This window comes from Tursiops truncatus, chromosome 7 (assembly GCF_011762595.2).
Source record: "Tursiops truncatus isolate mTurTru1 chromosome 7, mTurTru1.mat.Y, whole genome shotgun sequence".
Taxonomy (NCBI): Eukaryota; Metazoa; Chordata; class Mammalia; order Artiodactyla; family Delphinidae; genus Tursiops; species Tursiops truncatus.
Window position 1 is genome coordinate 100958910 of NC_047040.1, and position 27456 is coordinate 100986365.

The 27456-nt window shown below is 43.0% G+C and overlaps 1 protein-coding gene across 5 annotated transcripts in view; it reads right to left on the minus strand.

Moving 5' to 3' along the window:
* Positions 1 to 27456, minus strand: part of CCDC93 (CCC complex scaffolding subunit CCDC93) — an 87096-nt gene that overhangs the window by 19143 nt on the left and 40497 nt on the right. For all 5 annotated transcript variants that reach the window (XR_012333156.1, XR_004527466.2, XM_033860265.2 and 2 more), the window contains exons 12-16: positions 10001 to 10117; positions 6016 to 6078; positions 2395 to 2468; positions 1203 to 1284; positions 327 to 398 (exon numbers count right to left, since the gene is read on the minus strand). Coding sequence is in view for 3 of the 5 variants with exons in the window: in XM_033860265.2 (XP_033716156.1) it covers positions 327 to 398; positions 1203 to 1284; positions 2395 to 2468; positions 6016 to 6078; positions 10001 to 10117 (408 nt within the window). In the remaining 2 variants the exon portion in view is untranslated. The remainder of the gene's footprint in view (positions 1 to 326; positions 399 to 1202; positions 1285 to 2394; positions 2469 to 6015; positions 6079 to 10000; positions 10118 to 27456) is intronic.

Consider the following 27456-nt stretch of genomic DNA (forward strand, 5'->3'; position numbering starts at 1 on the left):
ATGGGACGAGTGGGAACAGAGCTCAGGGGGCTCCTGCAAACACCCTGTCCCTAACAGAGGGGGCAGCCGGGCTTGTGACCCGTTAATTCTTATCTGGAGTTGCTGCTGGCCACACCTATGGATGCTTTAACCCACAGAAGGAAGACAAAGGACAGGGACAAATATTGAAGAAAACTATTTGAGAAATGTGTGTTCAGAGGACCAGGCTGAGGGAAGTCTGGTCTTTTTTGGCACCAGACTCTTCGCTGTTGAGTCCTCTAGAAATCCTTTCACGGTGGAAGTCACACAGCCCCCAGCAGACTGGAGCACTTCTCCACAACCCGTACCTTTTCATCTCTGCCTGGAGCCCTCTCAGCCTTCAGGTTTTCAATTTCCTGCTGCAGCCGGGCCATCTCCTCCTTTAAAAGTAACATGGACATTTGTAAGATTTGGACAGGCTAGTCATCGGAGGTAATTATTTACCTTGATCTAGAGTCTTTTTTTCACTTTTCTTGAGTTTACGTGGAGTCAGAAAGTCCATTAGGCAGTAGCTCCCCAGACCCCTCCCTGATTTTCAGCCTGGGAAGGTTAACTCAGGAGGATACAGGCAGCTGTACCTCAGTCAGAAGGGGCCTTTCTTCCTAAAGGGCAGGCGAGGCTCGCAGTAACCCCTGGGACACAGAATGAACGAGTGGCTTAGAGCCCAGTCCAAGCCTCCTTCTTGGTGCCGACCCTTCTCCACCTTTCCTGGGACCTTGCCGCCCGGAGCCCTGCCTCACCAAGGCACTCCTCCCCTGCCACCCGGCCCTGCGCAAGTCAGACCAGCTTCCGGATGGCTCTGGCGCTACCGGACCACGAGGTCTCACGTGGCAGAACACGCGACACACAGACACGCCAGGTTTTCAGGGCGGCCCTGGTCTCCTAAGATGCTATGCCTTTCGCACTTTGTAAGACTTTTCTTTTCAGTACATTTGGAAATTAGAAAACATCGTTTGTTAGACTGTGCTCTCGGTCTGGGGGTCTGGCACACCTGAGTCACTTGCGGGGTCCTCAGAGGGCACCTACCATGGTCCTCTACTCCTCTCACACACTGCCACGTACCCGCCTGGTGAGCCTGTTTTTCCGACCGCACCTGGACAGGACTCTCAGAAGCGCAAGAGAGGGAAAGCAGGAGGTTTTACAAGAATCTTGTTTAACGTCTGCCGACACCAAGCCACACTTACTCGACAATGTGCTTTAAACTCCTGTTCCTGACTTTTCAGATTTTCATTCATGGCTACAAGGGCTCTCAAGCTCTGCAGGATGCTGAAAAGAAAAGACCAAAAAATGACTGACTTGAAACAAACTATGATGATTTTATGAATCACGGGGAAAACCGAGACCCCAGATAAAAAGGGATTTCTTTCTTAATTTCCTTGTCTCTCCCAAGAGTGTCTAATGGGCTTCCCACAAATAGTTATGACTACCCTTTAAATGACATTATTATTCATTTATAAGCTGAGTCCATCAGGCCACATCCAAACAAACACTACAGAATTCAGCATTAAAATGTCAGCTGCAGAAACAACAAGGAGTTTCAAGATTACTGTTTATTTTTAATGATACTGATTACTTAACAGACTCAGAGCACAGACAGTATCGTAATTTTAATTCCTATTTTTCATTTCCCTTCTGAAAGGAAACGAGTTTTAAGGTCATTAAAAGCACTAATTTGAAATTTAAAATGTCAAGTATCTAATAGTACTTTGCTCCACTTCATGAAAAGAGGGTTTCTAATCATAAAGCCAAGTAATCTGTAGGTACTTCTTGGCTAAAAATGTCCACCAAACCCAGAACTGCTCAACCTGTGCCTGAAGCATGTATTACTTCATGATTTCACTCGAGTGAGTGACACTTGGGAGATTTCACCACCCACACAGTTTGGTGCTAAAACGGTCAAATGTGAGTGATTATATTTAATTTAAATGGTCTAAATACAATTAATTGAAAAATAAAACAAAACACAAAAACCCAGCAGCTGTGTCTTGGTCAAAAAAGACGGTACCTTCACTCCCAAAGGACAGGGCTAAAATGTGTGCTGTTACAACCCGGTAACCATGGTTGACTCTAAGGGAGGGGGGCAAGGGCGGGAGGAGACTTTTCGGCACACGTCCTTTTGAACCTTGAATGTATGACTTAGTTTTTAAAAACAGAAAAACAAAACACAAAATGAGCTGTTCCTGACCCCAGGGGGAACTGGGGGGCGGGGAAGAGGAGGCTAACTCAGAACCCCCTGGGCAACAGTCACGGCCCAGATCAGCGGTGGAGTAACTGAGCGGCACGGGGCCAGCAGCAATGACCCCCAGCTCCTCAGCCCGGTGCTCAAACCACCAGAGAGCTTCACGGAGAGAATAAGCACATGCTGAACCCTCTTACCTTGGGTCAGCTTTGGCTTCTACCTTCTCAAGGGCGGCCTGTTCCTTGTCCAGTTTCTCACCGTAATTCTTGAGCTGCGGGAGACAAGGAGGCACGTTGTGGGGACAGGAGATGTCCTCTCCTTCCCGGCTCACACCTGCACCCCTTTCCTGACAGCCCACTGGATTTGGCTGTATGTTGAGAAAACAGGTGGACGAGAGGAAGACGACGGGGGTGGAGGGACAGCATAGAAAGGTCAAAACCAGACCCTTCTTGACACATTCTGTTGGTAAATGAGACCTTAAAGGCAATACCTTTAAATCACAGCAGCAAATGGGTGGAAAGCCAAAAGTAATGCTGACAGCAGGTATCTTTCAGTAGGAAGAGGTAAATAACAACAGTGGCTGTGAGAGACAGACCTGGGTTTCAATTTCAGGATACCACTATCATGGCTGCTTGACAGGGGCAGGGTTAAATCTCCCATCTTGAAAAATTCCACTTTCTCTTTCTGAGTCAGACAGTTGGGGGATTTTAAAGAAGAAATTTTAAAGAAATTCAGATTTTAATTTTTAAGGTGTGCAGATCTATCCCACAATAGAATACTAAGCTACTATTAAAAAAAGAAAGAATAAACAGCTCTTTTATGATGATCTCTAACATCTACTGTTGGTTGAAGAAAACAACATATAAAACCATGATTCCAATGTGCTTCCAATGTGTGTAAAGGAATGTACACGTCGGATGTACACAGGTATAAAAGAACCTACATGTTATTTGTATATGCATGAAAATTTTCTGAAAAGATTCACAAGAAACTGGTTACCCTCTGGAGAGAGTAGCTGTTTGCTTGGGTTACCGGCGGAGCACGCTTCATACTTCTTGAATTTTGAACCATGTGAATGGGTTACCCAATAAAAAAAAAACAAGTTAAAGAAGTTCTACGAGTTCCAGCTGAAAATGGAAGACCAAACACAAGCTGCAGCGAGCTCCTCTTGCCTCAAGTCCAGGCGATTCTGCTGGATCACAGGAGGTGGGTACCTCGGGGACAAGGAAGATGGCAGCAGACAGGAACGGCCTGTGGAGGACTGCCGTGTGGACCCAGAGAACGCAGGAAGGCCTGGCGTGCAGGGCCGGGGTCTGTATCAGGACGAGCCAGCGGGCTACGCAGTGAAGCCTGGCTCCCTTAACCCAAGGGCTGGCGCAAGGGTCCCAGAGGCAGGGCAGCCCCCAGAGAGCTGGCAACACTCGGCAGCAGAGACAGTGCCCCAGCCCCAAACATCAGGTACCACCGGCTGATCCCACCAAATAGTGGGACCCACCCTTCCAGAACAGTCACTGCACCAAATGGACACAGAACCCATACAGTTGGTCACAGAAAATTTCAGAATCAACAGTAAGCACACCATGAAGAATTATCAAACGTTTGAAGAAAGATATAACCATAAAAAATGTTTCAATTCAACAAATGAATTCTGATCTGAAGGAATAGTTTATAGATCAAGAAAAACTTCAGACACAGTTAATGCCCTCAGAGAGGCAGGAGAGGATCCTGCATATTAAAAACAGAATTAACCTCTCACGTACAAAATCAAAGCTGTGATTGCTGAAATTGAAAGCGCACAGGCTAGAACCTGGGGGCCTCCGCTAACGCAGGGGCCTGCGGCAGCCCCCATCCCCTGGCCACACGTCAGGGCTCCCATCTGTCCTCTACCTTCCGTGCTCTGCTTCACTTTTCCTAAGTTTACTGGGAAGGCAGATCTTCCCTGTTTTCCAGTGCTACTAGGTTATCCTGCAAGGCAGGTTTTGCTGAAAAGGTAAAACCTGGGCACACTGGCATGAAAGGGCTCAGAGTGCTCATTCTGCCCAGTCCTTGCCTTGAACAGATGAGAAGACTGAGGCCCAAAGGCAAAGCTCATTACTGATTCAGGTTCACAGTGTTCAGGATTCTGACCAAATCTGTCTTCTCTATAAGCTGTTCAGCACTAGGTTTTGGAGAGCCTCCCGTTTTTCTAGATGGGAATTAGTTTGACTGCCCTCCTGGACAGCAAGCTCGCTAAGAGGTCAGTGGTGCCGGACTGTTAGCAGTGGAATCTGAACGGCCCCTCTGCTTTAGTTTCTCCAGCTGCAGAACAGGGATATCAACAGTGTGTTGCCAGGGTTGTTATGAAGATTCAATGACTAATACAAATGATGTGCCCAGAGCACACCCAGCACACTGTAATGTTAGCTGTTACTATTATGTGAGGACAGGAAGACTATCTCCTACTATTGACTTAACTCATACCTTCCACCTTTCTAGCACATGTACAGGGTTCAAAAAATATTTGATTTAGTGTTTAATACCAAAAGTGACTTGATAACCATTCTGGATTTATATCCTAAGACAGTTAAGTGTTTAGGGAAATTGATATCAAGATGTTTTGCCTTTAATCTCTTCCAGATTGTTATAGAAAGGTGGATCCATGACTTGGCAAACTTCAAGCCAGGGACTGTGTAGCATGAAAAGTAGGACAGCTGCAGGGGTTCCACCCCAGGAGTTTGCCATCTAATCCAGAAGGAATGGAGTCACAGAATAGTGTAAAGAAAGCTGATGGGTCCAAATGCAACACAGTCATCTTTAGAAAGAATTTTTAAAACATTCCTCTAATTGTCATCTTGCGTCTGCCCTTTTCAAACATTCTGACAATAACTGAAGCCACCAGTCCAGGTCAGAATTACAAAGCTTTGTCAGGTTTACAGCAAAGCAGTGAACTAAGTGCTGCATACTGCTAGAGAAGTGACAATTTTAAATGGGCAAATTTCATGCGAAATTTAAAAAAAAAAAAAAAAGGGACTGCCTTGGCTTCAGAGGTGCCTTTGAAGGCCAGTCCCGCTTCCACATGGTCCAGAAAGCACTAGGTGGGGCCCTCGCAGCGAGGCCCTTGTAAAGTACAGCTGTAGCCCGAGCACGAAAATCACAATGGGGAGAGCTCTTCAGACCTGGGTGAGGATTCGCTTTCCGTGGAAAGAGGGACAGAAGTAAAAAGAACTAAATGCCTCGCATGACAGAGCTAGTACCACAAATGTTTGTTTTCCTCGCCTGGCTTCTGAGGCAGTCGCCAGTGGGAGGTAAGTATGCTGTGATGCTGATGGAGGACCGCACGGTCGCCATCTGGGTCAGGACACGGACCACAGGGTCAAACAGACCCACAGCCCCTCTTCCATTCCGCCTAGGAGATCACCGGCAATTGTGAACAACGAATTATACCCTCTGTAGTCGTGTCATCTCACAAAAAGAAACCTCCTCTCTCTCACGGAATCCAGTGTTCTGGAGCAGAGGCCCTTTGCCGTGAATGACCCACCGTGTTCTTCAACGTGGCCGCCCTGGCTGTCAGGCCCACTGTCCTCAGGAAGCTTCCCGGACCCTTGCAGCCCACGGCGACCCCTCCCACCCAGACTCTGATGGTTTAGAACACGGCAGTGTGGATAAACTGATGGCTCGAGTCATGCGCTACCATGTGATTGTCCTTTGTCCCCAGATGGACCTGAGCCCTGAGAAGGGGATGGTGACCCCTCCACACGGACTGATGATGCAGGCATCCCATCAGTGGGGCAGGTCAAACGATTACCAACAAGACCCATGGAGGAAGGAAACCTGCTCACCTCTGTCAGTGTTTTCTTTTTTTCCTCATATCTGGCTTGTAGGTCGGTACGACTTGCCTGCAGCTGTAAACGAAAGATAAAAGACATCTGTTCTCATTTGAGCCTCACAATGGCACAGATCTGGGAGGTATCCACATTTCACAGATGAGAAAATGGAAGCTCAGAAAGATTTAAACTAAACAAATATGGACGTTTTTGACTCAATTAGCACCAACTACATGTCAGGTGATATACTAGGTTTTCTGCGTAAATCCTAACAGTGAATCCTTACTACATTCAATGGACGAAGACATTATCCTTATTTAACATAGGAGGAAATAAAGACTCAGAGGGGTTAAGTTACTTTACTAAAGTTTCGTAGCTGATAACTGATAAGGACTGAGTTCAAATTCAGGTCTGACTTCTTTGTATGGCTACAATCACTTCAGTTAACAAACAGAGAGATGGAAGGAGGAGTAAAAGAAGGAGAAGGAATAAAGAACATGGTCCATGTATCCTGTTCACAGGATACAAACTGCATTGCTGCCCTCAAGAATCTAGCATAGAATTTGACTGGATGGCAAACAATGCCAGATAGAAGAAAGGATTCAGGACTTCAACATGAGGAGAAAGAAAATGAACTACCTTTACCGCTCCACGTTATACAATCGTAAACTTACATCTCAAAAATGTCATTTCCCTTTTCCTTACAAAAAAGGTATATCTTGTGCTGTCTATGAACTTTTAGATATCTGAAAACATTCCATTCAAAGCTCAAAGCGTTTGTACATTTCTACTTTTGAAAAGGGGATGTGGTAGAAAACCACAGTTAGACTCATCAGACACTTTGGTTGTTACCTGTGTACAAATTAACAATGAGAAATTGTATTTTGTATCTCAACGATTATTTCAAAATAACTCAGCCCATTAAAAAAAATTATTTATTTATTTATTTATTTATTGGCTGTGCCGTGTGGCTTGTGAGATCTTAGTTCCCCGAACCAGGAATTGAACCCAGGCCCCAGCAGTGAGAGCACGGAGTCCTAACCATTGGACCACCAGGGAATTCCCAACTCAGCCCATCTTTGAACCTGTAAGCAACCTATTAAGAATTACATCACCTTCAAAAATCATTACTCTTGGGCTTCCCTGGTGGCGCGGTGGTTGGGAGTCCGCCTGCCGATGCAGGGGACACGGGTTCGTGCCCTGGTCTGGGAGGATCCCACATGCCGCAGAGCGGCTGGGCCCGTGAGCCATGGCCGCTAAGCCTGCACTTCTGGAGCCTGTGCTCCGCAATGGGAGAGGCCACAGCAGTGAGAGGCCCGCGTAACGCAAAAAAAAAAAGAAAAAAAAAAAATCATTACTCTTAAACTGTGCTTCTAGTTACCAGTCTCCACAACTGATGAATTTCCAGGCAGGCCTCTCAGGAAGTCACCTCAAGCAGAGGGCAGGAGAGAGAGAGGAGGGAAGCAGGGGGCTCTGGCTTCTTGCTTTTCAAAGTGTGCCAGCTGTGCAATGAGGACTGTTATTAACCTGTCTGTGTCACTAGTAGATGAGGGCATTTCTGGAGAAAGTTTGTTTTTCTCTTGAAATCCTAATGACTTAACTCTTGAAGCACCAGGAAGAGTTCCTGCTATTTTCGTACCTGCTTCACCCACCTTCCTGCCCCCCTCTCTCCCCTGCACCCACCCACCCATCTGACATTTACCCAAGGCTCTGCTCAGATGAGGTGTGCAGTGGAAGGCAAAGAGCACGGCACAGTCCTTTCTCTCAAGGAGCCGAACCAGTAAACTGGGGATTAAAGTATGAGAAGAGCTGGGCCAGAGACGGGCCCCGGGGAGGCCAAGGAAAGAGTCCGCTTGCTCATCAAGGAAGGAGTCACCGACAAAGACACACGGGCGCTGGATCCTGACAGGGAAGACACCTCTTCTCTTTAACTAATCACAGATCTGCCCAGCTTTTCTCTAACAGGGGCTGTCCCAATAGCTTAGCTAAGTTTTTCTCTTGCTGGAGTCCTCCGTGATTCTCCCATCTCCATCTTCTTCTTCATCATTAACCCCGAGACTTAACCCCCAAACTTCAGCTGCTGGTTAACACTTCTTTCTGGATTCCTCTTTCTTCAACCTCAGGTTTCTTGTCCGCTATCTACTAGCTGCCTTCCTACTCTCTGCCTCTGGCAGCATATTCCCCTATTGGACCATGTTCTTTATTCCTCCTCCTTCTTTTACTCCTCCTTCCATCTGTTGGGCTAAGGCTCTCTCCGTGGTTCTCAACACCAAGGCCGCAGGAGAATCCTGGTCACTTTCTACCCTCATGGCCTTGTAGGAGAGGTTCTTGGATTTAAAGAGTTTGGATTTTCTCATATACTATTGGTAGAAGTATCAATTAGTAAAACAATTGGTGAATAATTTGACAGTTTCTAGAAAAACTGAAAATGCATATTTTTTTGATCCAGCAATTCCACTTCTTAAAATCCGTTTTACAGAAATATTTACATATTTGCACAAAGATGACTGTACAAAGACGTGCATGGTAGCATAAGTTTACAACTGGGAAAAAATCCCTGGGGAAAAAAACCTCATAAATAGAGGACAGGTGAAATAAACTACAGTACATATATACTGTGTATATAACTACGTTCTTTCATCAGAAAGAATGAAGTAGATCTATAGGTTCCAGTCTTGGTTCCACTGCTAATAAGCTGTGTGACCACAGGCAAAACTGCTTCACTTCTGTGTCTCAGGTTCTTCATTTGTAAAATGAGGGTAATAATAGTACCTCCTTCACAAGGATGTTGTGTGAACTGAATGAGTTAATTTTTTAATTAATTAATTAATTAATTAATTTTTGGCTACGGTGGACCTTTGTTTCTGTGCATGGGCTTTCTCTAGTTGCGGTGAGGGGGGCTACTCTTTGTTCCTGTGCACGGGCTTCTCATTGCGGTGGTTTCTCTTGCTGCGGAGCACGGGCTCTAGGCATGCAGCCTTCAGTAGTTGCGGTGCGCGGGCTCAGCAGTTGTGGCCTTAGGGCTCTAGAGCACAGGCTCAGCAGTTGTGGCGCACGGGCTTAGTTGCTCCGCGGCATGTGGGATCTTCCCGGACCAGGGCTCCAACCTGTGTCCCCTGCATTGGCAGGCGGATCCTTAACCACTGTGCCACCAGGGAAGTCCCTGAATGAGTTAATTTTGAAAAGCACTTTGTAATTACTCTAAAAGAAAGTCCTTATTAGACATTACTATTACTGACAGAGATATCTGTGATAAAATAAGTGAAAAACAAACTCAATTTTTATAACCAGACAACCCCCTCTCCCCAGGTGAATGAGCATATGTAAGAGCTTGCAAAGCCTAGGAAACAGCGGGTTGCTCTAGGGAATGGGACTGGTTGAGAGTACAAGGGGATTCCCATTTTTAACTTCATACAGTTCTATACTATTTTGTTTATTTACAGTGAGCTTGTATTATCCCTATAATTTAAATGTAATGAGCTGAAGCATTTAAATTTATAAAGACAGAAAAAAATGATGTATTTGTCTAGAGTATGTCCCCTCATCACTACCTTCAGACCCCTGAGAGCAGAGATCGTAACTTGTTCTTCTTTCACCACCATGGCCTAGTTCAGTGCCCAGCACAGCGGTGCTCAGCTAACCTTTGTGAATTAATAAATGCTCTTCTTGCCCTGTGATCTTCTTCTAGAACAGAGGTTGGCAAATATTCTCTATAAAGGGCCAGACAGTAAATACTTTAGGCTCTGTAGGTCTCAATTCCGCCACTGGAGCTTGAAAACAGCCACGAAACATATGTAAACAAATGAGTGTGCATGTATTCCAAATAAAACTATTTACAGAAACAGGTGGCGGCTGGACTGCCCTAGGGCCTGCGAGTGTCGACCCCTGTTCTAGAATCTCCTTTGACCATTCTGACATGGAGATCTTAACGCCTTCCCCAGTGTCTCTCTTCTTGAAGAATGGTTTTATTTTACTTGAATAAAATTATGAAAACACTAACCTCTTCCAGTTGTTTGGTCTTCTGCAGAATCTGCTTGTTCAAGGAAATGACTTTATGATGATGTAGTTGGGAGGTTCCTAATTTTTCTGGACTTTCTTCAGCTGATAGCTCAGACTGCTGTGGGAAACAGATGGAAGACCCAAAGGATTTAATTAGCCCGCCCCAGTGCATTAAGACAGCCCTGTCCCTGCTCAGTCTGGGCAGAACACCACTGGGCAGCCGGTCACAACCAAGCCAGTGGGGCCCCGGGGTCCAGTGCAAACCCAATTCAGAGAAGAAGATTTTGACCCAATGACCAAAAGCCCGATCAAGAGCGTCTACGTTCCTGGCAGAGTGAACAGCATGTGCAGAAGCACGGGGATATATAACTGTGGTTAGGTTGATATCACATAAGCAATAGGTTCTCATCAAAGGGTCTCAAATAGAGGAATAACATGGTCATCTTAGTATCTTCATTAAGACCATTCTGCAGTTATTAAGAATGATGAATTGATTCACTTTCATCAAAGTATTATAAATATATGGTCAAAAAGTTTAACCATTCGGAAGCACTTACAACGAAAAGAAACAGTCTCTCTCTCACCTTCTTCTCCCCATCCATGGGCCCATTTCTCAATTCTATTCCTCTGATGTTCACGGAGGATAGATTTGAGAGAGGTGAGAGTTGCTGAGAGAGGCCAGGAGGAAGGTCCTGAAATTGTGTAAATGGTGAGGGGATGGAGAAGAAGGGCTGGACAGGACGTAGAGATTGTCAGGACGGTAAGTGAGCAAGGCAGAGATCTCTGGTTGGGGTGATAAGGTGAACGTCTCAACGTTACCAAGAAACCGTGCAAAGAAGGGGGCAGCTTGGTGCAGATACTGAAAACAAACCCTTGCCTCAAGACCCCAGAGAGGGAAGTCCCAGGAACAAGAAACAAGAAGTTTGACCCTATTCCAATAGGCATCTTTAAAACACTTCTTGGGTGATCACAGAATAGACAGCTTCACTGACCAGCCAATGAACACCCATTATAACCACATTGCCTTCTTTACTGGAAGTACCCCAGTTCCAAGCTAATCTCTGATTTTTAAGCCGAAGCACAACGAAACTGTACGAATATCTGATTTCCCCTGCATGTTTGAACAGTGATCACGAGCTTCAAAGTTTTGGAAGATTTACCTCTGGTGGAAAGAGACAGAAAAGCGAGAAGGAGAAGAAACTGGATGGTACAGTCACCCCTTATCTTGGTTAAGGATTTCCCTTAATAAGTCAGAGGCACTATTAATAGAGGATAAGTTTTTTGCTGCTTAATGACTCTGGAGGTGGGAGTCAACCAGCAGGATATGGCTGCATAAAATGGCAGGAAACATCATTTTCTATCTTGTGAGCTGCTAGGCCATAAAGGAGAACTAGACATTACAAAACAGCTAGCTTTGAAACCTGGGATCTGTGGAAAATGTCGACTAACACATTCCAGCTTATCTGAATTTCTTCAAATCGGAGTTAACTTTTAAAATGCAATTAACTTTGGGCACATCAAGATATTTACAACCTGTAGTCAAGGGAAGGAGAACTGTTCCTGTTCTCCTGTTCCATAAAAAAAGGGGGAAAAGGAAACAGCACTCCCTCTTGATTTTCAGATCACTTGTCAGAAACATAATTATAATTGACTAATTATATCTCCTCCACTTTGACTACATCATCCTGAACTATGTTATCAATTTGGCCACTTTTGTCTGTTATATATTTAGTAGCTTTCTTCTTATAGTTCATTTCAGATTTGGGTTTTAACATCCAGCTTAGATTCCTTGATACTGATTTCCAAAATGTCACTGGCATATCCTCAGAGCATTCTGCTTTACTAGCAGAATTACATAAACCCTCCATCTCATGATTTATTGATGTCTGAAATGGAATTAATTCCCCAATCACAGGAACTACCCCATGTGGTATGTCTCTATGTTTGATGTCAGGATTATCTTGAGTGCCCTGACCTCCTCTGGCTGTCTCTCTGGCTTTGGATCAGGTCAAGCTGTGGGCAGGCAGGCTCCAGGGGATCCACGTCTCGGTCACCTCCCAGGGAGACTTCCTCTGGTCTGTGGGGGTGAGGGGTGGGCACATACTCATTCAGTGCTGTCCTGCACCTTTGGCAGGAGTTGGATGATGTCTCCAACTCTTAGCATGCCTTCCTGCCGAGAAACTGCTTTTATGGCCAAGGTCCCAAAAGAATGAAAACTGCATTTCCCACCCAGCTTCCACACCCTCTTATCAGTGTACCTGTCAACACGCACAGCTTTGTTTAAGACTATGACCTTTGACTTCACTTCCAAGAACCCTTCTTGCAGGAAAACCAGTAGCTAGCTTGCAACCTGGAAAGAGGACTTCCAGTCTAGCTGGCTATTCCTCCCCGCTGCCCCTGCCTCTCTCTCAATTTAAATTTTTAGCCACATGGTCCCTTAAGATCCTTTCAGGGGGTCTTTGAGGTCAAAATCCTTTTCATAATGATACTAGGATATGATTTTTTTCACTCATTCTCTCATGATTGTACAGTGAAATTTTCCACCTGTTATATGACATGTGACGGTATCACTGCTCTGATGTTAATATGTAATGCATTTATCATTGTTATTTGTAAATGAATTAATATGTAAGTTTTTAGGACCTCCTCAGTGATTTTTAAGGGTTCTTATAGGGTCCTGAAACTAAAAATTTTGAGAACCATTACTTTAAGGGGCTGGCTCTCTTGGGAATCTACTCACTGACTGGGGCAGCCTCATTAACCCTGACTCCAGCCAATGCAGTGGGCCCACCCACGAAACTGAGAGGGGAAGCGCTTTCTGATTCCACCCTCACTAGACAGCTGCTTCAACCAACCAGAGAGAAAATACTTGTAGTGCACCGAAAGGATGCTCAAGTCTCCATACACACTTACTATTACATCTCTGTTATGACAGTGTATGTCCCAAGCAAACATGGGCTTTCAAAATCCCTTCTCTTGCTGCTAGGTGGCAATTCTCACTGCTCTGTGCAGTCCCTTAAACTTGCATCTGCAAAGCATTAATGTACACGTCAGGTTATTAAGTGCCATTTCCACATCTGACATTTCTCCAGTGCAATTAAAATGAATAATATGCACATGAACAGGCCCACAGTACATATAAATTTGTGAATTCCTCCATGTGCCTGAGTCCAGAGATGGTGCTACGCAAACTGCTTTATTTAACGGGAAGTTATTTTTGTAACAGAAAAAAATCATTTATTCCAGAGCTGCACTGAAGAGAGTTCTTAACCTAGTCAACGGGAAGCTGATTGCTCTATAGTTCAAACACACTTTTTATTAAGTCATTGAAATTTTTCATTTCTTTCAAATACCCTCCTCAAAGCCAAAAGAACTAGACCAATGAAGGCAGAAACAGGTCTTTGAAACAGTATGCCTCATCTGACATTGTGTCCACTGACAGTCACAGTGGGAAGAAAACTAAAGATCACCAAGTTGGATCTTAAAGGATGAAACAAAGTTGGACAGATGGGGAAAGGAGAACGGGCTTTACAGAAAATCCTTGACAGAAAAAAATTAAGTTCCTGGGGTGTATTAACTGATTTTTACTTGAAAAGCCCAACATCTCTCAAAGAATGCCAACCATCTATAAATATTGCATTGTGTTTACATTAGAGCAGGGGCTAAAGTGCCAATCTAATTTTGTTCAACAATTTCAGATTAAGAACGTGCTTTCAGAACCACAGGGTGGATTAAGATGACTTCTTAAGTGCAGATTCAATGTTTTCTAATAATTGACAGATGTTTGCAATTTCTCTTCTTAGGGGAACCAGATATAAATGTCACTCGATAATATTAGTCCAGTTCAAAATAGTAAATTCCTAAGAGAAACAAAAAAATGATTACTTTAGCTAAAACTATATACTTTCATAATGAAATAGACCCAAAAGGTTATCTACATATCAACCTTCCTAATACAGGAATCTTTCCTATGTCATCCCTCTCCCATTCCCCCACTAAAATGTGGCTACTAAGCTGTCAGTAATAAAAGACCCTTATCTCATGAGGGTGCCACAAGTTCTCCAGACTGAATAGATGAACTTCAGTTTCTGGACCTTGACAAACCCTCCCACTGAAAACAAGTAAACAGACAATATAAAATATTTATTTTTTTAATCTTAAAAAAAAATCTATGCACTAGCAAGAATGTAAGAAATCCTAAAAGGCCAAAAAGTTAGTAAAAGTGGGAATCCAAGAGGTAGGTGTACCCATGGAGGTTGGCTTTTTTCTTGAGAGTGTTTGCCAAAACCAGTTGATCTCAGGCTTTGATTTTTATAATTCAACAACTGCTTTGCATAATCCTTGACACAGATGTAGGAGGAAAAAAAAAATCTGCCATGAGGTTCTGTGACAACAGATTGGCCCTCGTGCAGTTCTATAATCTATGTACACACTACCTGGATGGTCCAAAAAACCTACAAGCCAAGACTATGTGTACAGTGGGCCTGAGCTGGGGTGTGCCCAAACGCGTGTAAGAGCAAAAGACAATCCTCTCTGGAAGAACAGAGCTTCAACTCCAGGTCTCAAAGAACTTCTACAGATAAATTTCCAAGCAGTATGAACGGACAGTCAAAAATCAAAAGCACACACGAAGTCAAAGCATCATGAGAAAAAGCTGGCAGAAACGAACAGCAGAAATGGACCTGCAAACTCGCACACACGTACCCGCTCCTCCCGGAAGCCACAGAGACAAACTGCAATCACTCTTGTGTAACGGTCCAACTTTTCTAACAAAGAAGCATCCACCGCTCTGCCTTCTCTCCTTTTCATAATAAGATGTCAGCTCCTTTCACCATCTTGGCTATCCCCTGGACATACCGTAGCTCATAACCCTTTTCGAGCATTCCCAATGGAATCTGAGCACTGCAGACAGGATGGGATCATTCACTTTCCCTGATCTACACTCTGCTCCCATTAACGAAACCAGATACATAAATGTGCTTTTCAGTATTCTTGACTCTCACTAACGAAGTCCCATGAATTTCAAAGACCCGTATTCACGTAAACTTGCTGGGTCTAATGCACAGTTCTGGGTCCCAAGGTGACCAATACAGTCTATCTGCCCAGAATGCAGCTAAGATTTAGGAGGTGTGAACAAAATCCAAAACCTCCCACTTTTACCCATGCACTAATGTCAGGTCGGACGGCATCCTCATCAAATCCTGAACTGGTATGACTGATTTTTCTAAAATAAAATAGTTCACGCTTACCTTCCTTAAAAAATGAATTTATTTGTTTGGGCTTAACATTTCAGTCTAAGATATTTTTGAATGTGGATTCTATTCTCCAATCTATTAGCCACCTTTTCTACTCTAGCTTTAAATGATGTTTAAATTTGACGAAGCTAATTCCTATGTCTTTATCCAAATTGATAAAGACCCTGAAAGGTATAGGTTATGCTGTGTGACTTGAGACAATCCCACCAGGTCAACAACTCGTTAGCTTGTATCATTCTCTTCGCTGTTAGTTTCTGTGTTACGTAACTCAGAATTTGGGAAATCTTGGAGCAGGCTGGAGACACAAACATATTAGCATATTCTCTCTAGATATACAGGGTTCCTTCATCTCCAAATTCTGATTGTGTTAAATCTCTCTCCCCACCTTCCTTTGTTTCAGCAGCTAACCTTTACTGGGGCACAGTGTTAGGCACTGGAAACGTGGAAAAAGACACAGAGCTCACGGTCTAGTCAGGTGACACTCGCTCACCCGTAAAGGTGCTATACCCACCACATTCTCCCCAAGCCTTCATCGTGACAAAGCAAGAGAGAGTTCTGAAAGCTCTTCTCGTTCCTCCTTCTTCCTCCCTTCCTTTTCTCCTCCCTTCAACAAATGTTTATGAAAACCCCATTACGTTAGGCACGGGGCATGTACAATGCTCCCAGCCCTGGCTGACAGCACACATTCTAGTCCTGGGAGACAGAGACAAATGAAATAGTGCCTTGTGAGCAGTGCTACGAAGGAGACGACACGGAGCTGACCCACACATCAGAGAAAAGCCTTAGGAAGGAGAGGCACCCGCAACTACGGGCGAGCGTTATTATGTGCCAGGCAACAGGAACACAGAGATGAAAGATGAAATCTTGGCCCTCCAGAAGTTTACAGAGCTGGAATATGACCTGTCTAACACCTGTGACCTTAAGTGAAAAAGTGGAGCCTAGAAGGAAGGGGCTTAAAAATCCTCCCCGACCTCGCCACCCCACCGCCCCCCGAATCCCAAGCTGGGTTTTTCTATCTGCGAGAGGGCACCTCCTCCCCTGTACTGCCCTTCTTCCCCAACCCTACGTGCTAATGCTGCTAGAAGAAGAGTTTTTCGGGTGGGGTCAGGTGATGAGATTAGAATCATTCATACCTGAGCTTATTAGAAATCACACCGGTTCCAGCTCAGCTCAGGAAAGATTCTCTAACAAAAGTCAGGGTCTCCTAGTTCCTAAGCACCCCATGACCTTCTGATGCAGGCAAGGTCCCTGTGCTGGACAGGAAAGTTTCCAAAACCTATTGAGAAAAAGAATTTCCTCCACAAATAAGTCCCCTGATGACCCCAAATGCATCTCACCTTAAAATAAGATCAAGATGTTGACAGTCTTCTGTCAACAGAAGGCTAGGATATTCCACTCTGGAGAGCTGGATGAGAATATTTTAATGTGGCATTTTCCAGTGATATGAAAAGCCACTCACATACCCCAAACAGAAAATCCCACAGTTTTTAGTAGCTTAGGCGTGACTGTGTGTGAGTGCTTGGGCTGCGTCAGTGTTTTACTTATTTCTGTGGTTAGTTCCCAACGTGACCTGGCTTCTTCACTCCACTCAGCCCCACTGGGCAGTCAGACAGTGGGAGAGTCTAAAGAGGCTTGGCCACTGCAAAGCCTGGGAGGCAGACACTAAAGATGGCCAAGGAGGCCATCCCTGCTGCCCCCTGAGGACACTCCACCCTGCCACACAGACAGGTTTCAAAGTCAGACAGTCCTGTATGCAAACCTGGAACTTATTAGCTACATGGTAGTACACAAGCTACTTTACGCCTCTGATGACCATCCCATCTACAAAACAGATATAATATCACATGCTTACGTACTAAGCAGCAACACTGCCAGGCGCTTGGTGAGGCTCCGAGGTTACAGAGGAGAAGAGTAAAGTGTGGTCCACGCACACATAAACAGGTAGCTTCAATTGCACACAAGCAAGTGTCAACATACGGATGGAGGAAGGCAGAGGGTTATAAGCAAGGAGGCAGCATGCTCTTTTGAAAATTAAATGAGATAGTGGTACAAAAAGTACCTGGAAAGGAGATCAATCAAAATGGTGGAGTAGAAGTGGAACTCACCCCTCCCATGAACACATCCAAAACACACCTACAGGCGGAACAGTTCTCACCGAAAACTAACCGGAAAATGGCAGAAAGACTCCTGTACAACCAAGGCTGTAAGAAAGATCCACACGGAATCGGGCGGGAAGGGAAGAAAAGCAATCGGGTCAGGTCCCCTGGGAAGGGATCAGAGGAAAAGGGAGATCACATGGGCGGAGATCCACCCTGGGGAGTGAGCAGTTCAAGCCGCATGTTGGGCTCCCCGTTCCCAGGGTCCAGCACCAGGAAGATGAGCCCCTCAAGCTGACTGGAGCACCAGTGGGACGGACAAACAGGAGGGCTGTGGGAAGCCTGGACTCCGCTCGAGAGAAGCATGTCTGCGGTGGCTTGCTCTCAGGGCAGGGTGGAGGGCAGACGGAGGACTGCTCCAGTGGCTCCTCGTTTCCCACCCTGGCATGTGCCCCAGCCTGAGGCAAGTGAACACCCTAGCCCGGCTTACTTCACATCGCAGCTCCACGGTGGACTGGGGAGAGAGCTCGGCCACTGCTGGCACTCGCTCAGCCAGTGCATCAGAAGCAGCCCTGCTCTCTGACGGCACCTGGACTCCACAGTCCACACCCCGAGAGAGACTGAGAGCCCACATGGGCCCCATCTGCCCTGTGGCATGGCTCCACAACAGGGCGGGGAAGGCAGGGGCTGGGGGCAGGGGCTGGCTGTGAGGGACAAAGAAGACGTGGCCCCGAGGTTGCGTCTGAGCGGGATGGGAGCAGCCACTGCGGTGCTTGCACAGGCGGCAGAGGGAGGCAGCCCTGACCTCTGTCTGTGGCTGGGTCACCACAGCCCGCGTCCCATCATGAGCCGAGAGCCCACACGGGTCCCGTCTTGCTCCAGCACTGCTCCCCCTTCTGGGGAAAGGGTCCCAGTGCTGAGAAAGGGGAGAGCATACACTTAGAGGGAACAGAGCCGGCTTGGAGCCAAACCTCAGGGCTTCTGCTACAGCAGCTGGGGATCTGCCCCTGCCCCTGCCCCTGATAGGGCAGTAATGGCCACAGAGCAGAGGGGAAGCCTGAGCTCACAGCTGGCTCCAGCTTTAGCCCCTCCATCTACAGCCTCACCTTCTACCAAGGTGAGAGCTGCCAGCACACCCTGAGGAAAGATGTGACTTGCTTTGAGGTCAAATCCAGCTCTCCCACCAAAGGCAGGAGGCAGATGTAGTCTGTACAGGGACACTCCCACATAAGGACACCCTTCAGGACTGTAACAGATAACTACTGTTTCACGTAAGTTCATAGAGGCAGAGAAAGTTAAGCAAAATGAGAAGGCAGAGGAACTGGTCTCAACTGAAAGAGCAAGAGAAACCCCTGAAAAAATAAATAATGAAAGAGAAGTAAACAAATTACCAGATAAAGAATTCAAAGCATTAATAATAAAAATGCTAACTGAATTAGCGGAAAGAATAGATGAACACAGTGAGAATTTTAACAAGGAAATAGAAAATATAAAAAAGAACCAGTCAGAAGTGAAAAATACAGTAACAAATGAAAAACACTATAAGGAATTAATAGCAGACTAAGTGATACAGAAGGACGCATAAGTGATCTGGAAGATAGAATTATGGAAGTCACCCACTTGGAAGAGCAAAAAGAAAAAAACAAATATGAAAAAATGAGAATAGTTCAAAAGATCTCTGAGATAACACCAGGCATTACCAACATTCACACTGTAGGGGTCCCAGTAGGAGAAGGGAGCCAAAAATATATTTGATGAAATTATGGTTGAAAAATTCCCAAACTTGAAGAAGGAAACAGATATTAAGGTATAGGAAGCACAGAGGGTCCCAACCAAGATGAACTCAATCAGACCCATGCCAAGACATATCATAATTAAAATGGCAAAAGGTAAAAACAAAGAGAGAATTCTAAAGGCAGCAAGAGAAAAACAGAGGCCTATACAAGGCTATCAGCTGATTTTTCTGCAGAAACTTTGCAGGATAGAGGGAGTGGCAGGATATACTCAAAATGCTGAGAGGGAAAAACCTGCAACCCAGGATACTCTACCCAGCAAGTTTATCATTTAGAATTGAAGGAGAAATAAAGAACTTCTCAGATAAGCAAAAACTAAGAAAGTTCATCAATGCTAAACCTACCCTAAATGAAATGTTAAAGGGTCTTCTCTAAGTGGAAAAGAAAAGGCTATATAACAAGAAGTAAGAATCTATAGAAAAGGAAAAATCCAACTAGGAAAGGCCTCAGTGAGGGCTGAGGATCAACCACTTAAGTAAGCTAGTACAAAGATTAAAGACAAAAAACTGGAAAAGCAACTCTGACTACAATAAATGGTGAAGGGATAGACCTGAAGCTGTAAAATGTGACATCAAAACCACAAAACATGGGGGAGGGGAGCAAAAAAATGCAGATCTTTTAGAATGTGTTTGGACTTAAACGACTATCAGTCTACCACAAGTATCAACAGATACAGTTATAAGCCGAGATACATGAACCCCATGGTAACCACACATCAAAAACCAGCAATAGATACACAAAAACTAGAAGGAAACACAAACGTACTACTAAAGAACCACAAGGGAAGAAACAAGAAGAAGAAGAAATGAACAGAGAAGAACTATAACAACAATAGGAAAACAAGTAATAAAACAGAAATAAGTACATACCTATCAATAATTAATTTAAATATCCATGGACTAAATGTTCCAATCAAAAGACACAGGGTAGATGACTGGATTAAAAAAAAAAATGACCCATTTATATACTGTTTACAAGAGACTCACTTCAGAGCTAAAGACATATACAGACTGAAAATGACGGGATGGAAAAAGATATTTTATGCAAATGGAAATGACAAGAAAGTAGGTGTAACAATACTCGTATCAGACAAAATAGACTTTAAAACAAAGTCTATAACAAAAGACAAAGAAGGGCACTATATAATGATCAAGGGGTCAATCCAAGGAGAGGACATTTTACTTGTTACCATATATGCATGCACCCAATACAGGAGCACCTAAAAGTATAAAGCAAACATTAACAGACATAAATGAAGAAACTGACAATAATACAATAATAGTAGGGGACTTTAGCACCCCACTTACATCAATGGACAGATCACCCATAAGGCAACAGTGGTCTTAAATGATACAATCGACCAGCTGGATTTAATAGATATCTACAGGACACTCCATTTCAAAACAGTAGAATACATGTTCTTTTCAAGTACAACAACTTTAAGAGGACAGAAATTATATCAAGCATTTTCTCCCCAACCATAACAGTATGAAACTAGAAATCAATTACAGTGAGAAAAATAGGAAAAGCACAAATACGTGGAGACTAAACAACATGCTACTAAAAAACCAATAATAAAATCAAAGAGAAAATCAGAAAATACCTCAAGACAAATGAAAATGGAAACACAACTTTAAAAAATCTATGGGATGCAGCAAAAGCAGCTCTAAAAGGGAAGTTTATAGTGATACAGGCCTTCTAGAAGAAACAAGAAAAACCTCAAATAAACAACCTAACCTAACATCTAACGGAATTAGAGAAAGAAGAACAAAGTCTAAAGTCAGCAGAAGGAAGGAAATAGTAAAGATAAGAGAGGAAACAGAGACCAAAAGAACAATGGAAAAAAATTCATGAACCTAACAGCTGTCTTTTTTTTTTGAAAAGATAAATAAAATTATAAAGTCTTAGCCAGGTTCACCAAGAAGAAAAAAAGAAAGAGGACCCAAATAAACAAAACAAGAAATGAAAGAGAAGAAATAACAAATGATGCCACAGATATACAAAAATCATAAGAGAATGCTATGAACAGTTCTATGCCAACAAATTGGAAAACTCAGAAGAAACAGACAAGTTACTAGAAACATATAGCCTGCCAAAACTGAGTCAAGAATAAACAGATAATTTGACAGATTACTAGATGTGAAACAGAATAAAAAAAAAAACTCCCTGCAAAGAAAAGTCCAGGACCAGATGGCTTCACTGGGAAATTCTACCAAACATACAAAGAACTTATACGTATCCTTCCCAAACTATTCTGAAAAACTCCCAAATTCATTCTATGAGGCCATCATTACCTGGATACCAAAACCAGACAAAGACACTACAAAAGAAGAAAATTACAAGCCAATATCTTTGATAAATGTAGATGCAAAAATCCTCAGTGAAACACTACGAAACTGAATCCAACAACACATACAAAGAATCATACACCATGCTCAAGTGGGATTTATTCCAGGATTTCAAGGGTGGTCCAATATTTGCAAATCAGTCAATGTTATAGACCACAGTAACAAAAGGAAAGATAAAAATCACATGATCATAGATGCAGAGAAAGCATTTGACAAAATTCAACATCCATTCATGATTAAAACTCTCAAAGTGGGTATAAAGGGAATATATCTCAACATAATAAAGGCCATTTACGATAAACCCACAGCTAACATCATACTCAATGGGAAAAAGCTGAAAGCCTTTCCCCTAAAATCAGGAACAAGAGAAGAATGACTGCTCTTACCACTTCTATTTAACATAGTATTGGAAGTCCTAACCACAGCAATCAGACAAGAAACGAAGGAAGAAAGGAAGAAAGAAAGAAAGAAAGAAAGACATCCAATTGGAAGGGAAGATGTAAAACCGTTACTATTTGCAGATGACATGGCACTATATAAAGAAAATCCTAAAGTCTCCACAAAAAAAAACTATTAGAAGTAATAAATGAATTCAGTAAGGTTGAAGGATACAAGATTAATACACTGAAATCTGTTGCATTTCTATATACTTATAATGAACTATCAGAAAGAGAAAGTTAAAAACAAAATCTCATTTAAAATTGTGTCAAAAAAAAATACCTAGGAATAAACTTAACCAAGGAGGTGAAAGAACTATATTCTGAAAATTATAAAACACTGATAAAGGAAACTGAAGATAATTCAAAGATATGGAAAGATATCCTGTGCTCTTGGATTGGAAGAATTAATATTATTAAAATGGCCATACTACCCAAAGCAATCTACAGATTTAATGAAATCCCTGTCAAAATACCCATGACACTTTCCACAGAACTAGAACAAATAATCCGAAAATTTATATGGAACCATAAAAGACTCCAAATTGCCAAAACACTCTTGAGAAAAATGAACAAAGCTGGAGGTATCATGCTCCCTAACTTCAGACTATGCTACAAAGCTACAGAAATCAAAAACAGCATGGTTCTGGCACAAAAACAGACACGTAGATCAATGCAACAGAATAGAAAGCCCAGAAATAAAGCCACACACCCATGATCAATTCATCTACGACAAAGAAGGCAAGAATATACAATGGAGAAAAGACAGTCTCTTCAACAAGTGATGCTGGGAAAACTGGACAGCTACATGTAAAAGAATGAGATTAGAACATTTCCCAACACCATATGCAAAAACAAACTCGAAATGAATTAAAGACCTAAATGTAAGACCTGAAACCATGAAACTCCTGGAAGAGAAAATAGGCAGGACACTCTGACATAAATTGTAGCCATATTTTTTTGGATCTGTCTCCTAAGGCAAAAAAATAAATAAAAGCAAAAATAAACAAATGGGACCTAATTACACTTAAAAGCTTTTGCATAGCAAAGGAAACCACTGACAAAATGAAAAGACAACTGTTGGAGTGGAAGAAAATATTTGCAAATGATATTACCAATAAGGGGTTAGTATTCAAAATACATAAACAGCTCATACAACTCAATATCAAAAAAACAAACAACCCAATTAAAAAGTGGGCAGAAGATTTGAACAGACATTTTCCAAAGAAGACGTACAGATGGCTAACAGGCAAACGAAAAGATGTTCAACATCGCTAATTATTAGAGAAATGCAAATCAAAACCACAATGAGCTATCACACATCTGTCAGAATGGCTATCATCAAAAAGTCTACAAATAACACATTTCAGTTAGGATGTGGAGAAAAGGGAACCCTTGTACACTACTGATGGGAATGTAAATTGATACAGCCACTATGGAAAACAGCATGGAGGTTCCTCAAAAGCCTAAAAATAGAACTGCCATATAATCCAGTAATTCCACTCATAGGTATATATCAAAAAAACCCGAAAGTGCTAATTCAAAAAGACACATGCACCCCAATGTTCACAGCAGCATTATTTATACAATAGCCAAGATGTGGAAGCAACCTGAGTGTCCATAAACAGATGAATGAAGATGTGGTGTATACACACACACACACACACCCCCCACACACAATGGAATATTACTCAGCCATAAGAAATGAAATTCTGCCATCTGCAAAAACGTGGATGGACCTAGAGAGTATTATGCTCAGTGAAATAAGACAGAAAGACAAATACTGTATGTTATCACATATATAGAATCTATAAAAAAACAAATGCACAGATATAGAAAACAAACTGGTGGTTACCAGTAGGGAGAGGGGTTGGGGGAGGGACAAGATAGGGGTATGGGATTAAGAGATACAAAATACTATGTATAAGATAAATAAGCAACAAGGATACATTGTAGAGCACAGGGAAATACAGCCATTATTTTGTAATAACTTTAAACAGAGTATAGTCTATAAAATACTGAATCACTATGCTGTACACCCAAAAGTAATGTAATGTTGTAAATCAACTATACTTTAATAAAATTTTCTTTTTTTAAAGTACCTGGCACTGAGAAGGCACTCAGGGTAGATTCTTCTGATTCCCCAAGACAGATCTGTGCCTCTAGATGTACAAAATGTTTTCAGATCCTGTCTCAGGGAGATGTTGACCAAGAATGATGTAGTCGCAGATGAGTCAAAATGGTGTACAGTTGGTTAACATGTGGCATTGAGGAGAGTCCCTTCCTGCCTTTCTAGGCACCCTGCACCTTCCCTGGCCCAGCCTTGCCTGGCTCAGCTTCCTTTCCTTCCTTCTGCGATAGTACAGTGGAAGTATTTGGGGGACAGTCAAGCTTTTAGTTTTCTGCAAATCACAGTACTAGATTCTTCTTCCCTGCAAAAATGAATGCTACGATGCAGTGAGCATGTTGGACAGTAACACCACGAAGCACAGTGGTGCCTCACCAAGTATGTTCTGGGAAGAGTGTCATCCTCTGGAAACAAAGGGAGATGGTGCTCCCTGGCCAGAGCCTGCTGACACTCATGAATTATATATCTGGAAGCTTATTCACATTCCTCTTCCCTGCTTTACAGGAACCATATTAAACTGAGTTATGTATCTCAGGGACTTGCTCTGAGAAACATGGATTACGTACCATGTTACACTGTTGTAAGAACCTGTGAACTTTACAAATGAAAGAGAAGCCTGCACATGTTTTTTACTTCATTTTTATTTCTCAGTGCCTGTCGACTTTCCAACCACTCGCACCAGGCAGGCTGTTTGATTCATTCCCTACTCACAAAATCACTTTCACACTTTCATCCTCCCCAAATCATTGCGTCCCTTTTCTTCACTAAGCAAAAAATCCATCCTGATCTCAGCCTAATTTGGGTTTCTTTCAAGTGCCACCAAAGGCTTTCCTCCTGAGCATTCCTCAATCCCATCTCTACTTTCAAGGGTTTCATTACCGAGGCCAGGAAGGTAGGGGCATGGATTTTTAGATGGATTGCCAGTGCCCTGTTTCAGCCCGATGTATGGCAGTAAGATTAAAGAGAAAAACAAATACGCTGTGGTGGGCAGCTCTAACAGAGCCCCACAGCCTCTGCAAACGCGGTGGGATGCATGTAACTGCATGTACATAATTATGTCACATAAAACTGTAATGTCTGTCTTGTGGGGAGGTGCTTCCTTTGCTGGCTTTGATGAAATAAGTGATGTTGGTGAGGCCCACCTGGCAAGGAACGGAGGGCAGCCTCCAGCTGACTGCCAGAACTGCTGACCTCAGCCAACGGGTGTCAAGGAACTGAATGCTGCCAACAACCATGTGAACTTGGAAGTGGATCCTTCTCCAGTCAAGCCTCAGATGAGACCGCAGGCCAGGTCAGCACCTTCACTGTAATCTTGTAAGAGTCTGAAACAAAGGACCCTGCTACACTGTGCCAACCACCGACCCACAGAAAGTGCAATAATAAACTATGCTATTTTAGGCCACCGCATTTATGTAATATCCCTGTGTAGCAAGACATAACTAAATTCAGAGAAAGAGAAAAGCAGCCCCTGACATCTGAGAGCTAATCTGGTACTCTCAGCAAGGCCTTGATGTTGCTGGGAGCTGGCCTGCACTCATACTAGGCTTCGGTGTTAAATATAAATAATTCCAGAGAACAGCAACATCAGACACGCACAAGCATCGACCACTCTGTAATCATGTTTGTTCATGAACATTGTTCTAATCCCCTAAATGATCAAACATCCCCCTATACCAGCTAACATGGGCATACAGCTTCAACCTTGATTCACTGCCCTTGTCTCATAGATTTCTTTAGATACTATTCACTGAATTGCCCCTCCTTAAGGCATACAGCACAGAGCAAAGCTCTACTTTCTTGAAGGTTCCCCCAAATCCCCTAAAACAAGTCTGAATCCCGTAAGTCTTTTCTGATGCCTCCTTACTGAGATGCTGCATCATTCCCCATTGGTGTGTGGTCTCCCTCACTACAACCAGCAATAAACCCAACTTGTTCAACTATGGGTATGTTCCTAGTGGTCTTTGGCTGGAGGATATTGACAAGACTATAGCAAACAAATAAAGCAAATAACAAAAACACAAAAGCAAACATGATTTTACCATGGAACTTGAATAAAAATAGAAGTTTAAACCGATAAAGCAAGAAAATACATAGTTTAAATTAGATCTAAAATACAAAGATATAACAAAGTATCTCCAAATGAGTATAAAGAAATTATTTGATAAATGATATGAAGTGGATACGAGCAGGAAAACTAGGATGAATGTACACTTAGACTAAATAAAAATGAACTCTACATAGGTTAAAGGATTAAACATAATAAAAAATGAGCTGAAATGTAATGAATTACTTTATCAGATCCATGTGAAAACTATTCTGAAGACTGGAAACATGGAAAATGTTTAGAATTTGATGTGACCAAAAAAAAAAAAAAAAAGCAAATTGTACAAATGCAAATAAAGCCTACCATTAGGTGCATGGCTGTAACGTGCCAGGAACTGTTTTAGGCATTTTGTTCACATTTCATTTAATCTTCACAACGCCGTGCCAGGAAAGTTATATGATTCCCATTTTATAGATGAAGATACTAGAGCAAAGAAGTTAAATAAACTGCCCAAGGTCACAGAGCTAGGAAGTTGAGGAGACAGGCGTGAACCAAGATAGGACTCCAATGCTGTGTTTGTAACTACACTGTTCTACCTTTTCTAGACACACATGATGATTGCAACTAGGTGTTACCATGGATATCTGGGGACAAACACCGGATTAAATATGCAAATGTGAGATACCTGTGATACGGGAACAGGATTAAAGGCAATTTAATTTTAAAAATACTTGTCTTTAATGCTATATATTTAATGCAAATAACACAGACAGTCAAGCAGTGAACTGGTGAACTCCAATTCTCCATGAGAAGTTTTAATTGTATACGTCCTTGGAAAAAGACCTGTCCAAAACTACTATCTCACTCTTTTCTGGAAGAACAGAACAGATGCAGAGAAGCAAGAATACAGAATGCAGCCATCGGATCACTGTACAAGGGTGAGGTAGGGAACGCTCAGGGGATAGAGGCCCAGCAGGAATTGCTGAGCTGATGGGGAAGGCAGGTAAGCTTCAAGACTCGCAAGCAAGGACAGGTATACTAAGGAGGGTCTGCCTACTTGCTTCCCCTCTTATCATCTGAGCTCCTATCTGCTTGCAGTGGGCAAGTATGAAGATAAAAATCAGAGTCCCTGTAGGAACAGCAGTGAGTGCCCCATCCATTTGTCTTTTGGTAAAAACTGGATTCAGCAATGCCATGTGGTGACCTAAGGGCAGGTACAGACTCACCCTCTTGCCATCCAGGTGTGTGTGCTGACTGCAAACCAAGATAACTTCTTCTTAGGGCAGTGAATTAATCACTCTTTCCACAACTATGTCTTCAAGTCTTTTGATTTTACTGGTACTTTTAGGATGACCT